Consider the following 14,636-nt stretch of genomic DNA (forward strand, 5'->3'; position numbering starts at 1 on the left):
GCATAAAGGAACATGCCTTCAGGTCACTGGCAAGTTTCAACTTTGTTGAAAGCACGAAAAAGTCAAGGTGTCTGTCCATCTCACAGAACTTTGTTTGCTCTCATTTGTGACCGATCCACTAAAGCTAGGGCTATAAAGATTGGTCAGGGATCTACTGCAGCTGCCTAATTGCAACCACAACATCCACATTACTAAACTAAACTAAAGCTCCAGCAGGTGCTTATTACAGCTTGAAAATTACAGCATTTCAGAAAATGTAGCTCTTGCCTGGACATAAAGTCTGCTCTGATTTACGTGGCAAGAAATATTCGGAAGCACAGAGGACAGCTGTATGGCTGCGTTAGCAAACACTGCTTGTCTCCAAACAGAACAGTAGTTCTGACTCTGAAACTCTTTAATGCTCTACTGCACATGTGGCACTGATATCTCCCTCGGCTGAGCTCAAGATGATGGAGCCAGCCAGGACAGAAGAAAAGAAACAGTTTTGGGAAGGAAAGAAAAAAATCTGTGGAGTCCTCTGAAATAATGATCCATAGGCTATACAGAACACAACACAAGAAGAAGGAGGAATTGCTACGTAGCTGAGATCACCCCACTGCACGACACTAGGCAGGAATAAGTCTTTGCTTGAGTACAGGTATTTTGTGTCCTCGATGAAATATGAGGTGGTTCTCAATCAGTTGTTCTTATCACAAAGTATGAGTACACCACTTTTCACAGCTTCGTTACACCCAGGTACAGTCTACATGAGTGATTTATGGCACAGAAGAGCTCTTCTTGCAGTAAATTTGTCTTCTATTTGTAATTAGGGTCTTGCAGCAGGCAATCATCTACCACACTTGTAATGTGGATGCAAGGTCTACAGCAGCTAGTTCTGTATGTGTGGCAGATGTCTGTGGTCAGAAACTGGCACAAATTCCACTGCTAGTGAGGACAAAACATGGATGCGTGGTGCTGGAACCAGAACAGTCTCAGTGAATAAAGCCCTTGTGCTTGCCTCTTTCAGCCACCAGCTGGTAAGTCAGCTGTGCCCATCAGCTCAATTATGACATTTTTGCTTCTCATGAAAGCCCTACTGATATTCAATCCTATACTTGTGTATCGGTGGTGTCATCCAACACCCCAAAGCACTATCTATTTTTTTAAAACCTTGTTTTTGCAAAAAAAAATGAACTTGGTGCTGATGTATGTAGCTGAGTTTAGGGCCACTCTGGGGTAGGAGTAGTGAGATTCTGATATCATCCTGGAAATGGATCAAAATGCTGAACACAGACCTGCAATGATAATGACTGATTCAAATATTTCTAGGATTATTTATGTGGTTATAAAACTGTTGCAACTGTTGCAAGTTAAGCTTTCAAATATTACAGCAATATAGAAATGCTCTTATAAGATATCAGTCTAAAAGTATACTTTATAAGGTTCAATACATTTATAGTAGGTTTTTTGGGTGTTTTTTATTTTTGCACAAATAATCCTCAATGAGTGGAATACTGAATGCTCTGTAAACTATCAGCTGATTGGGGATTTAGTGCTACTGTACTAAGATGAGTTTTAGTACGGAAAAACCTGATAGTATCTGACTAAAAGTACAGCAAGGACATTCTATCATTGAATTGATCATTCAGTAGACTCAAAAAAAGCCTCCTGCAAGAGAAATTGGTTACTGCAATTCTTTTTTCTGCAGTAAAAAAAGTATAAGCAGTCATATACTAGCAGCCACAGCTAGAGGAACAAGTGCCTATAGCTCCCATTAATGTTAATGTGAATCTTTATTTCAATTGTGCTCCAATGGACCATATGGAAACTTTAAGCACAAGAACTTCATGGGGTTTTAATTAAGTGACTGTAGTTTTTTCTCACATGCCCCAGTATAGGAGAAAAGTTTGGGGTTGGCTCTAAAACAAACGTTCTTCTAACAATGCTCAATGCAGTTTCTTTATCAGTTGTCACATAGGGAAAGGTGTTATGCTAGGTGAAAATGAAACAGAAAAAATGCTAGGGATGGTATAGATTATTTTTTCTAGTGAATAGACCCTCACATATGTCAGCACAGATATGGATCTGGGATTGCAGGAATGTGTGCAAAGTCATGCCCTACCAGGACTCCAGGGAGTGCAGGATGAAACCTAGTTGATTGTCCTCACTTGGAGCTGAACTGGACCTTAGACAGGAATACAAGCAAGAAGAGGGTTTTAAAAATAATTATACTCTGGTTTTATAACTCTGGTAATTACAGCTCTGGTTTGTCAAACACTTCTTCACAAAACTAACGTAATTCACAGGACTGATCCCATTACATCCACTACAGCATAACTCACTGGCCACAAAATTAAAGCACATGAACTACTTGACTATCTCTAACCTGAGGGATTTTTTTTTCATTTGTGCACCCTGGGACAATCTAAGAATGACTTAGCTCTGAATTAACAACTCCATTGTAGCTCTTCTCATCGCCTTTCTCAGACAGAAAAACACTATATGTGTGTGACTGAGTTCTTAATTCAAAGCATTCACTACCAACTTGGGCAGCTACCATACAGTGACTATTGCCCATGTTCCATGATATTGATTAAACCAGAGACCTTACATCAAAATAATTTAATGATACTTTAAGAAGAAATACATTATGAATGTTATATATTGCCACCATTCTGAGATTGTGCTTTGCTACAATTAAAACCACAGTCAGAATTTTCAGAATTTACACAAAAATGTTATTTTGTATTAAAAAAAAATGAATACTTAAGAATTGGAAATGTAGCAGTCAATGTGTGAAAAATCCCTTCCTTTTCCCCCCAGATGTCAAATATTTATCTATTGTAATAATGCAGTTTAATGCTCACAAAATCACATCAGATCAAATCCAACATCGAGGTGCTAAGATATACACAGATTGTCTCCTTTGGATGATCACCCTGGAATTAAAACAATAAAACATGTTACTGATATTATTAGTACAGTAGGAAAACCGCCTTTGATATTCAAACCAGCCAATAGCTTACATGTATTTCACCTTCTGCATGTGCTTTTCAGCTTTATTACAAACTGGAGGTTGCTGATATTTATTACATGGGCTCACAAAAGTCTCCTGGCTATGCTGGGCTGCCAATCTAGCTCAAACATCTGCTTTTCCTAAAGGAGTGCTTCTTTTCAGCACCCCACCTGCACCACTCTCTGCAGCCTTCTAAACTGAGCAGGGCTGGGCGCAACCACATCCACTCCTCATCTGAACATGGGTAACTTTAAATTATATTATCTTAATCATATTTTGAAACAGCTAGAGAATGAATTTATTTTGTTTGTTCAACAGCCTAGTTCTGCTTCTGTAAAACAAAATAAAACCCTCCTAAATCTGTACAGATTTTTTTTTTTCCATTTGATTTAACATCTAATGCAAATTCTAATCTGATATAATCTATTTTTTTCTTCTAATCTGGTGGGATTTAAATAAACAGAAGCAACTTATCCCCACTTGTTTTGTTACTGACATTACTCTTAATGCACTTAGCTCAGTGGCTGAACACAGAAGCAAAGTGCGTGCTTTAAAACGATGTGGCACAGGTACTAACGCAGAAGACCTTTCTTCTAATGCTGCACACATCTGATAGTTTGATTCTGGATAATATTTAGGGAGGCTGAAATTTAGCTGCCCGGCAGGGATCTAGATGTGTCTTTATTTTCAAAATGTGATATTTTTCTCATTAAAAGTAAATTGCGATGTAGCTCATATGTCTCCCACTGCGACACCGCAAGGATGAAAGAATTCCAATAGAATTTAACCTCATATTGGTATCCTACAGTTATAAATAGGCTCTTTATAACAATTATAAATAGATTCTTTATAACGGTATTTATAACTGATTGCATTTCCAGGAACTTTTAATATTAAGAAAATACTATATGCTGGCAGGGTGGCACAGCCCAGTTAAGTTTGATGAGACGAGGATCATGAGCAAGGAGGCAGGCAGTCACCTGCTTTGCATGATGTTACCCAGCTAGCTCCACGCCCACTGGAAGTCTGCGTGGCTTCCCTCTCTGTCACAAATAGATGGCTTTTCTTCATCTGCTTGCAATTAAAAGCCCAGACCCAGTTGTTACTTTCCAGGTAACACGCACTCAGCTGAAGGTTCAGCAGCCCTTACTCTCCAGCCACCAGCATTTCCCTGCTCAGCCTCTCCTCCTACAGCACTTTCTGCTCAGACGATTGAGCGCTATTCCCTGCCCCGGGCTCGGGGAGTCTCAGTTCCATTCTTATTCACCATGTTGTTTTTTTTTTTTTCTATTGACTGACTTCTCTTAGCAGCTGCTTAACGCTGCTGTGCTGTATGTCAAAGCAACACATACTCATCTTCCCCACTGTCTTTCCAGCAAGCAGAAAACCCCACGGTTTCTCGGTCAGATATCGTTTGCATTTTAACCAGCTTCTGAGCCATCACATTTTTGCCAGTCTGATTAATTTATCGTCTGACATTTTTTCTAATCAGATTTTTCTCTCTATTTTTAAACAGGATTCAGGCCATTTCCCCTCCCTGAGCCCATGTTTACTTGAAGCTAATGACATGCCTTTCAGCCTTATCAGGTTAAAGCAATGAACAAACAAGACTTCTTCCTTCAGCTGCAGGGCCATAGCAAAATGATTCTGTAATTTAATACAAAATAATAAAGATCATTATTTTAATTACATTTTGAGATTTTGCTAATGTCCCATTTCCCATCTTACAATCTGTGATAGGTATGCATCTACTTTAGCAAAGACACATTTCTGCTGAGCACAATCTTAACAGTGCAGGAGTGGATATCAAGGTTGATGGAGTTACCCACATTGTTCCAAACCAGTTTTAAAGGACTCTCACACCTGACAGTCCCTTCTATCCAACAAGCAAAGTACACCTCTGCAATGGCAAGAATGGCAAACAATACTGCAGAAAATATTAATTGAAATGCAGGTATGCTCTCCCTGTGGTGTTCCAGCCTCTGCTACCTGCTTGCAACACAGGTGCTTCCAGCACAGCACTTCTTATTCATTCACTTCTTATTTATAGCAGCAGACTTGTGTTACAGTAACCTGTGAGGGAAATTCAGCCTGAGACTTTTGTGGATGCCCAGTGATATAAAGAAGCTTCAGCTATCCTGCTAACAGGGAAGAGTGGGAACAAGAATAACATTAAAGAGACATTGAAAAGAGAAATGAGATTGTTCAATTTTTTGAAAAAAATTATCTTCTGCAAAATATACTCATTATAGGATTTCAATTATCTCTTATATTTGATAACAGCAGCAGAACGATAGCTCACACTGAACACATTTAATTTCTTTTTATTAAAGGACTAACTTTTCTCTCTGTAAATAGAAGTGATTAACAGTAGACAAAAATCTTGAGGCAGCACAACTTATCCTTCTGGTTGCTTTTTCCTTTACAGCTCATTTCGTAAATTTGACCACAAAAGTCATTTTCAGTCTGCATAGCATGGACAGCATTTAATTAACACATACAGATGCTTAAACATTTTTGTGGCTTCTTTCTGCTTCTCTGGATGAAAAATTCATAAGGAGCTGCCTTTCATTTTCCTGTTTAGTGTAGTTACTACAATTAAAATTACATGGAATGTCTCCGGTGATTTATTTTGCAGAAAGAATAGATACAATGGAAACTGCAGGATATAAACAGCCTGGCCACTAAGCAAAATACATTATGTATTTCTTAACCTTTCCAATATGTTACAACCTTTTACAAGCAAAAAAGCTCACCTTAGCCACATGAAATCACATACACACACACCTCCTTTTAAATAATCTCCTACCACGGACTACAGACAGGAACGGAATCACCAGATAGGCTAGAAGGGACTTAGAAACTATTTTATTTTATGCTAACAATACATGAAAGCAGTTTATTTTTCTATTTCTTCAAAGAAACATACCATAAAAGGTTTTGCCTTTTTGGTATTAGCAATCAGCGAGTTTAAAACTTAACAGTCCCTGCCCACAAACCAACTGCGAATGTATCTTTGACAGCGTGTCTTCTAAATAGCATCAAAAGGTACTTTCAAATATATTTCATAACTAAGCCATAAAAAAAAGCCTTTAGCTTTCAAACTTTCTGGCTTGAGCAAGCTGATGTTATTTTAACTTATTTAAATTAAAATACAGTCGTAAGATTACATCAGTCCAATTAAAGTACACTGCATGTGGTGATTCTACTTTACAGTTCACTTACTATTATATTAACTTGAACCCTTTGGGAAAACAGAGTTGAAAGGCAAATCTGATGACATATTTTGAGCTGGGGAATTTCTGAATTAGCTTAGAAAATGAGGAAGTACAGGCACAGCTTGTACAGAAACAAGCTACCCAGGGCAGTGGTCATGGCCCCAGGCCTGCTAAGTTCAAGAAGCTTTTGGACAATGCTCGTTGGGTTTGCATTTTTGGTAGTCCTGTGTGGAGCCAGGAGTTGGATTCAGTGATCCCTGTGGGTCCCTTCCCTTGAGCCATTTTATGGTTTTGTTCTAAGTATCTATACAAATAGGGAAAATCAAGATTGAAAACATGCAGACAAGTATTTTTAAAGTAATCTGTAGTCTGCATGTGGTAAAATGGTTCAAGGTCAGGGGCCAGACTGTTTGCTGCATTTCTTTAAGGCAGTGCACAGAAGGCAGAGGACCAAGGGGGATGGAACAGTTTGAAAGAACAGAGAGGGTATGACACTTCATCCTGTATTTGTAACTTCCAGATTCTGGGCTGCCTCAAGGTAAAATGCTCAACAAGATCTGCTGTAGTGTATGGCAGCTTCTTCACTGCTGTCCACAAGCTGCTCTCCAGCCCAGGGCTGAGACAGCATACTGCTCTAAACATATTTTTCCCTAGTGAGAGAGAATAAGAGTGCATACATGCTAGTCCTACACGGGGTCAACTTAATCCTTACTTCAGCCTCTGTATACACCTGGAAATACTATGTCAGGATTAGCTGTCATCTCTTGTAGATTACAGTGCATGACTGCCTTAAATAAAGTGATTCACAAAGGAGGTTGGTTCAAACCAAACACAGGCTGGTGGAAACGTTTACCTGAGATGAGAAGACACTACTGACTGACTGCAAATTGCAGTGATAATGCGTGTTTAGCTATCTTCCCATCTTAAATTCACATGTAGAAAGCATTTCTCAGCTCCGCAGTACATTATATATATTATCCAATATTTCTCTTGTATATGAACACAACATTTATTGATTGCAAGGTAGAAATGTCTCCTTAAGGAAGAGTACAAAACTGTTTGCAAAACCAGTTTTGCTTTGACACATGACTTAAATAAAGACATTTTATGTCATAGGAATGTGACCTACCTTCTTAGTCTGATTCACATTTACCGAACTGCAGCTTCAAAATGCCTTTACCATGAAGCTGAAGGATCTGGTTGTATTCTTTGGGCATTGCATGGAAACCTGGTTTGGGCAGCTGGTTGTCATAATAGTGGTGGCTGATTGGCATCTTCTCTGTGGATTTTGAGAAAGGCCAGAAGCCGTAAAGCTTCACATTCTCACACAGCTCAACAGCAGCACTAGTGATCATAAAACCAGATGACAACCGGTAGGCTTTCACACCCTTAGTTCTCCAGAACTGGGCAAGACTTTTCAGATAGGTGGGGTGAAAAAATATTGCCCTTTGGGTTGCTTTGAACTCTTGCAGAGTATGATAGACTTTAAAAGAAGTAGCCGTGTTGCTTCTGAACGAAAATGCTGGCAATAAAAGGAAAGCATCTCCATAGACTGCAACATTCTCCACAAATTCGGTCTTTTTTTCATTTAGTTTGTTGTATCTGCAAGCACAATATTTTAGGAAAAGAGTGAATGGAATACACTATGAAGTAAATACATTACAGACCAAAACTGCATAACTGCACTTGCATATAGGATTTGTAAACCCTTCTGTACCAGTTCAGCCTGTCTACATTGTGAATTTATACTGATCTGTTACAACTTGTCACATGTGCTCTGAGGAAAAATCTGCTCTTTTGTATAATAAGAACACATTATATATGATTGATTTGGCAACACAGGAGTTACTGAAGAAGAAAAATTCACAGCTAAGGAATTGAGGACCCATTTACAGAAGTGGCTGATTCAAAAAATTTTGAAGGAGAATTCAAAAAACAAAAATGAATCATCCTCTGCTTAAGAATACTTCCCTAATGGCATGTACTGCATGTATCTGTGGAAAGTATTTCTTCCATCAACATGTCGTAATAAGTCCTCTTCAAACCCTGGGTGTCTGCCTTGTGTGGAAATACCATTAAGCACATGAGCAGGGTTTTAGCTGCTTTTGACATGCTTTTAAAACAGCTGAAATACAGGCATGTCTATTTATTTCCTTTGACAACAAAGGGAACAATGGTGCTAATTTCACAGGTGAAGAAGATTTATACTCAGTTGATTTGGTTCCCTAACAGTCAGCAAAGAGACATTTTTCTCATCATCAAATAATGCAGTGCTCCCAAATACTGAATGTTACAGAGTGATACAAGACACAAGGGTGCCTCTCAATTAATTTACTTTATAGGTCTTAGTTGTCTGAATCATCCGAACATATGGCACTTCCAATTCCTTTGGGTTTCAAAACACTCAGTCCTCTTTTTTTGGCAGCTACACATGTGAGCAGTGCACTTTAACCTCTTATTGGCTACCAGAGACCACTGTTCACAAATGGCTCTATTTCCAGAAAATGGAAAAAGTATTTTCATTTCTCTTTGCAACTTGAACACTTTCAAACTCTCTTCTCATGCAGAACTTCAACACAGAGGACAGCAGCTACTGCTATTTCCAATCAAAACTCTCACTGTAGTTAACAATTCCTCTTGCACAATTGAACTTATGCAAAGAGAGAGACAACCAGTCTCAGTCTGAAGGGATTTAAACTTACAGTTTCTGCTTCTCAGAAAAATCCCATTACCAGCAGACTCTGAAACACAATGAATGAGAGACTCTCAGCCCCTCCTGCTCAACCTAGTCCCCTGTGCGTCCCAGAGCCATGTGGTGAAAGCAAGCAAGAGTCCTGAGCTTATTGCTAAGGGTGAACTTCTGGCCTCTCCTCCCAGAATTATCTTTGTTTTCACTCAGTGTAATATGTATAGAAAGCCTTCAGGTCAGAATTCAGATGTCTGTACTTCCTTCTTAGCTAGAAGCTGGAACTTTCTTTCCTTTCAAGTGTTTCTGCTATAAGGTGTGGTGTAGCCCAGCTGAATTAGGACACACAATAATTGTGCTTGATTCTTGCAAGAGAGTCTGATAACTTTTTGGCTTGCCTGGACCACGTTGAGTGAGGAGGAATTGTCTTGGGCCGATGTTTTGGTTGTTTCTGAGTGAGTAGTGTGCTTCAAGGCCAGGCCTGGTTGCTCTGCATGAAAGTGACACTGCCATGATGGCACAGCAGAGCATGGGGCGGGCTGCAGGACAGGCTGGACTGCATGCAGTCCAGGGGCCAAAGGTTGGACATGCCTGGAGTTTAAGAGGTAACATCAAAGTAACTCAGTGCTGAGACACAGAATTAGAAATCAAAGTGAATCAAGTAAGAAAAGGACTTCTAGATGAGAAAACAAAGTTAGCTCTGCTCTGTGTTGCTTCTAGTCCTTTCCTCTTTCTAAAGCTTTAAAAGTCTTCTCTGAAAATTTAAATAATCATTTTTTTCAAATCCTAAAGGATTTGTAAACTTCAAGGTTGCTTAATTTGGCTAAAAAAAATGAGTGCACCTATGGCAGAGGGTCAATGGTCTATGGATCAAGGTCAGAGAAATATTATAGAATCACAGAATCACAAGGTTGGAAAGGACCTACAAGATCATCACACACTAGGTCAACAGTCACCAGTGAAGCGGAGTCACTGAACCAACTTTTACTTCTCAGATTTTAGTGCAGCCCCACTAACATCAATGAGCTAAATCTATTTTGGGGCAAGCTACAGCTCATCATTTAAGTTAAAAGAGCTGGGTAGCCATCTAAGAAGTTAAGTCTTATTGCAAAAATTCTGTTTATATCCTGAAACAATGGCAAATGCCTATTAGTCATTTCTGTGCTTACTTTACCTTTCCTTCTGTCTTCTAACAAAGGAGAAGAAGAATCGAAACAAGCTTTGCCTGATGTCTATTTGACAAATACCGATACAAGAGACAATGAGACACAGTAAGATCAGTAAGCAGCAAATAACATGCCATGGCAGTCCTTCTCATAGATAAGCTGCAGCTCCAGACTGCTGAAGATGTCTGAAGATGTTGGATTAGTCAGGCTGGCCTTATTAGATTTTCTTTTCATCAAGGAAGTAAAAAAAACTACTGAGAAAAGAAGTGACCAGTGTGGAATGAAAAAACAGATTGCAGAGGTTGGGCGTCCATTTAGAAAATATCCTTCATCAGAACAGCTCTTTAACATATTAACTAGGAACGTGTGTTTACAGTCCTGCTGATAGAGCTGAACACACATTTCCAAGCTTTCCCAATTTATTATTGTAATTCCTTTCTTACATTATGGGGTCATAAAGGTCATGGAAGGAAAGGAAGCAGCTTGGGCTTGCAATCATCAGTTTTGCTTGATTATAAAGTTTGGACTGGTGCCAACCAAGTAACTTGCTAATCTGGGTACTGCTGACTCCTTTCTGCTAAAAAAAAGACCAAGCATAATAGATTTCCATTTAGAATAGTACATATTTTACATGGGAACTAAAGCTCATTAATGGAGTAATCAGTATGCACTGCTTCTATGTTGTTATCTCAATGGATTTTTAACAAAGTCTAAATCACGTCAAGCAATTATATAATATTGCACAGAAACAGAATTTCAGTCTTACTTACTTCTGAGCTATGATACTTGGATTAACTGTCACCAGATTTGTTTTATTGCCAACATCTTTGCTAATGCTTCCCATTGTTGGAGGGAGGTTACACCTGAAATTGAGAAACATTTATTTAAGCAGATGCTTCACAGTATTTATTCGCAAATTCCGCTGTTGTGCAATGATGCTTTCATGCAGCTCTCAGGAACCCCTAAGTACTTTACAAATATTAAATAAGCCTTACAGCACTAGCACTTTTGGTAAAAATAATAATAATAATCTACTGTACAGATGGTTAAAATAGGGCATCGAGAGCTCATTTTCATAAACCATCTCACAAATCAGAGGCAGAGTTAAAATCCTGTAAGGAGACAGTCTATGAATGCCCCATGTTAGCTGCCTGAAAATACTGCACCTCTTGCCTAAACCATGCATTTAATCTGCAAAGTTTTCTATCATTTGCTGTCTAAAAAGATTGATTGATACCAATCCCTCAGTTGGCACAGCAACGCTGATGGCTGTTTCATGAGATAATGGCAGAACTCGCTCAACTGCAGAAAGAACGGTTTTGGTTATAAGGAAAGGAGGTGTGACTTTTGAAGTCACACATTTAGGTTTAGCATGTTAGTATACAGAATTCTCACGTATTAAAATCAGTTATCTAATTGGAAAGATTTTTTAAAATTATCTGAAAAGCCCATATATTACTCAAGATCAGGAAAGGAAACAGAGTCAATGAGACCATGTGATTGGTCATGGTTGAGAGAAGTATTTTGGTTAGTGTTTCCTTGCAGCAACAACAATCTCTCACCTGCACTGAATGAGTGGGCCAAATTTTGTACTGAATTTGCCATTTTTTACCACATTCTACAGAGGGAGCTGAAGAAACAGGATGAGGCTTTGAACAACTTGATCTAACCATAGATGTCATAGGAAGACTTAGGTTGGAAGGGACTGAAAATGTCATCCAGTTCCAACCCTCTGCTGTAGACAGGATTGTCATCCACCAGATGAGGCTGTCCAGGGCCCCATCCAGGCTGGCCTTAAGTGCCTCTAGGGATGGGGCATCCACAACTCTAGGCAGCCATGCCAGTGCCTAAGCACCCTCTGAGTAAAAAATTTCCACATAATATCTAACCTAAATCTCTCCTGTTTTAGTTTAAAGTCATTAAAGTCATAAAGCCACCCCTCTTATGATGCAGCCGAGGATACAGCTGGCCTTCTGGGCTGCCAGCACACACTGCTGGCTCACATCAAGCTTTTCATCCTCCAGAACCCCCACGTCTTTCTCCACAGGGCTGCTCTCAATGAGTTCTCCCAGTCTGCACACGTATCTGGGATTGCCTTGGCCCAAGTGCAACACCCTGCACTTGGCCTTGTTGAACCTCACTAGGTTCCCACCCTGGGCCCACTTTGCAAGCCTCTCTAGGTTCCTCGGGATGGCATCCCTTCCTTCTGCTCTGTCAACCGCACCACCCAGCTTGGTGTCATCAGCAAACTTACTGAGAGTGCACTTGATCCCACTGCATGTTGATCATATCTGTTCATTGCAGAGCAGTTGGATTAAATGATGTTTAAAGGTCACAGATCCCTTCGAACTCAAACGATGCTACGACTCCATGAAATATTATTTAAATCCGATGCTCCCAGATGGTAAGACAAATACTGGGGCAGTTAAGTAACTGCATTAGTGACCCAACCTGTGACTAGATAAACCCATTGGCAAAAGTAAACATGGTATTTAATAACAGACTTGTTTTAATTTCAGAGAGTTTTTTTACTATCATCTCCTTATTAAAAAATAAAAAATAAAAAAAATTCTCTTTATTTAAGAGTGTTGATTGAAAAGAAATATCACATTCTCAGATAATCAAGTTTTACACTACTGGCAAGGTATCCTTGTAATTTTGGATTATATATCTATCCATAAAATCCCTTTTTTACTAAGGAAACAGGGTCCTTAAATCTATAAAGCTGGAGGAGTGCCCTTTGAGAGGTAGATCTCTCATTGCTAAAAACTGGCATTGGCAAGCTTGCTAAGCTTGTAGAAATGTCCAACAGCCTTCAGAGAGATGAAGCAGCTCTTACCTAAACACAAAATCAGAACGATCGATTTCAGCTCCACAGCTGGAATTTTTCAGAATGCCTCCATTTCCAACCACAGCACAGTTCTTGAAGGGATAAACTGAAAGAGGAGAGGACTGCAAACAAATAAAAAGACACAGTGCATGCTTAATAAATTTTTTGATTGTTTCTTTGTGCCTTCAGTCATTTGTCCTTGCAGCTCTAATCTCGTAAATCCCAGTGGAAGCATCCACCATTTAGCAGACTGCATTGCCAGGCACAGACGGCCAAAAGCCAAAAATAGTCACCAACAGACTGAAAACCGCTACTTCTGTCTTGGGTGTTTTGATGGTGTAGTGCCAGACCATTAAAACGGGATGAATGTAATTTACATTGGTGTGATGAAAAAAACCTAGTACTGGATTGAACCTGTGAAAAGCTATGGAACTAGCTCCTACTGAAGATAGCTTAAATTCTCCCATTTTCCTTTACACTTAAACAGACAGGGAGTTGTCACATTGTCATCGTCTATGTCAGCTAATAGAAGGTAACCTTGCAAATGCTTATTTTGTAATAAGTTGTGTTTTTCTGTTTTTTGGGTTTTTTTTTTGTAATACTAGGTTGCTGTCTTGCCCTGGGGAACCTGAAAGAGACCTTAGTGCATCCACTTGTGATCACAACTCAGCAAATTAATGTAAATTGTTGATTATTTCAGCTGATATTAATTTAGTTGGTTATTATCCCATGGTGTCAGAAACTTCTCATGCGTCTCATTCATTCCCCCCTGCTATAGGAGCACAGACATTCAATAGAGAAAGCCAGCAACAGGGCTACTTCAACTGCAGAAATTGAATCTACATGTAAAAGTGAGTCAAAACTTGCTTATATGAAGTATTATCCCTCCTGATATTCTCATCAATTTGCTCAAAAAAAAGCATAAGGTGGAACTGTTATCAACAAGGTAAAAAGAGCAGGGAAAATGGCAGATGTCATGTTGCCTGGCAACGTATCATTAACCATGTTCAAGTATCCTGTTTAATTCTGAAGACAGTAGAAAAACACAGAGGACAGAGAACTGTGGCTAGTCTAGCAAACATACACTAAGAAATACTACACTTTTTCTTTCATTTGGAACCTCTGTCACCTCCTCCATTTCTTTAGTGATTCACAGCAGCATAAGAAAGCACTAGGCTCATCACACAAATCACAATTAGATAGGACATCCTGTCTTTGAGTTCCCAGAACAGTCTCCCTGTGCTGAGGCACAGGTCCACGGGGAGGAAGAGAGATTTTCTCCATATTGTTGAAGTAGAGTTGCAACCTCCTCCATTGTTTTTTTCATTATCATTCCAGAACGTTGCTGTAAGTGTGCTGGCATATGATGACGGTGTGCTCCATACACATTTTTGTCACAGATTGCCAGCACCTGACATCATCTGGATCTTGAGATAACTGGTCATTGTCTAGGTCAATATTCTACATCACCTCCAGCATAGCTAATTCCCTCGAGTAGTAGATACGTTTCTCCACAGTGGTCCATTTACCTGGGAAATGTACCATGTCCTCCTTAGGGTGAAGGCTTGAATCCCTTATCCAATTGCTTTGTTAATGACTCCTTCCCTAGAAAAGGATTCCACTTGCCTGGCATTTATGCCCACTAAGTCCAGGCTACTGACCCCATTATTCCACACCGGAGCAGCCAGGTGACAGTATGATCTCCTGGATCACGGCTGAGGTCTTTTCGAATGTCTCGAAG

General features: G+C 39.5%; 1 protein-coding gene across 1 annotated transcript in view; it reads right to left on the bottom strand.

The window, feature by feature from the left end:
• ST8SIA6 (ST8 alpha-N-acetyl-neuraminide alpha-2,8-sialyltransferase 6) overlaps positions 1-14,636 on the bottom strand; it is a 26,254-nt gene continuing 11,618 nt past the window's right edge. Inside the window, exons 4-7 of the mRNA XM_042888981.1 lie at positions 12,905-13,017; positions 10,836-10,928; positions 7,343-7,815; positions 1-2,918 (exon numbers count right to left, since the gene is read on the bottom strand). Of these exons, the coding sequence (XP_042744915.1) occupies positions 7,347-7,815; positions 10,836-10,928; positions 12,905-13,017 (675 nt within the window). The 3' untranslated portion in view covers positions 1-2,918; positions 7,343-7,346. The remainder of the gene's footprint in view (positions 2,919-7,342; positions 7,816-10,835; positions 10,929-12,904; positions 13,018-14,636) is intronic.

Source organism: Lagopus leucura, unplaced genomic scaffold (assembly GCF_019238085.1).
Source record: "Lagopus leucura isolate 7727_CA_CO unplaced genomic scaffold, USGS_WTPT01 Super-Scaffold_100157, whole genome shotgun sequence".
In the NCBI taxonomy this organism is placed as follows: Eukaryota; Metazoa; Chordata; class Aves; order Galliformes; family Phasianidae; genus Lagopus; species Lagopus leucura.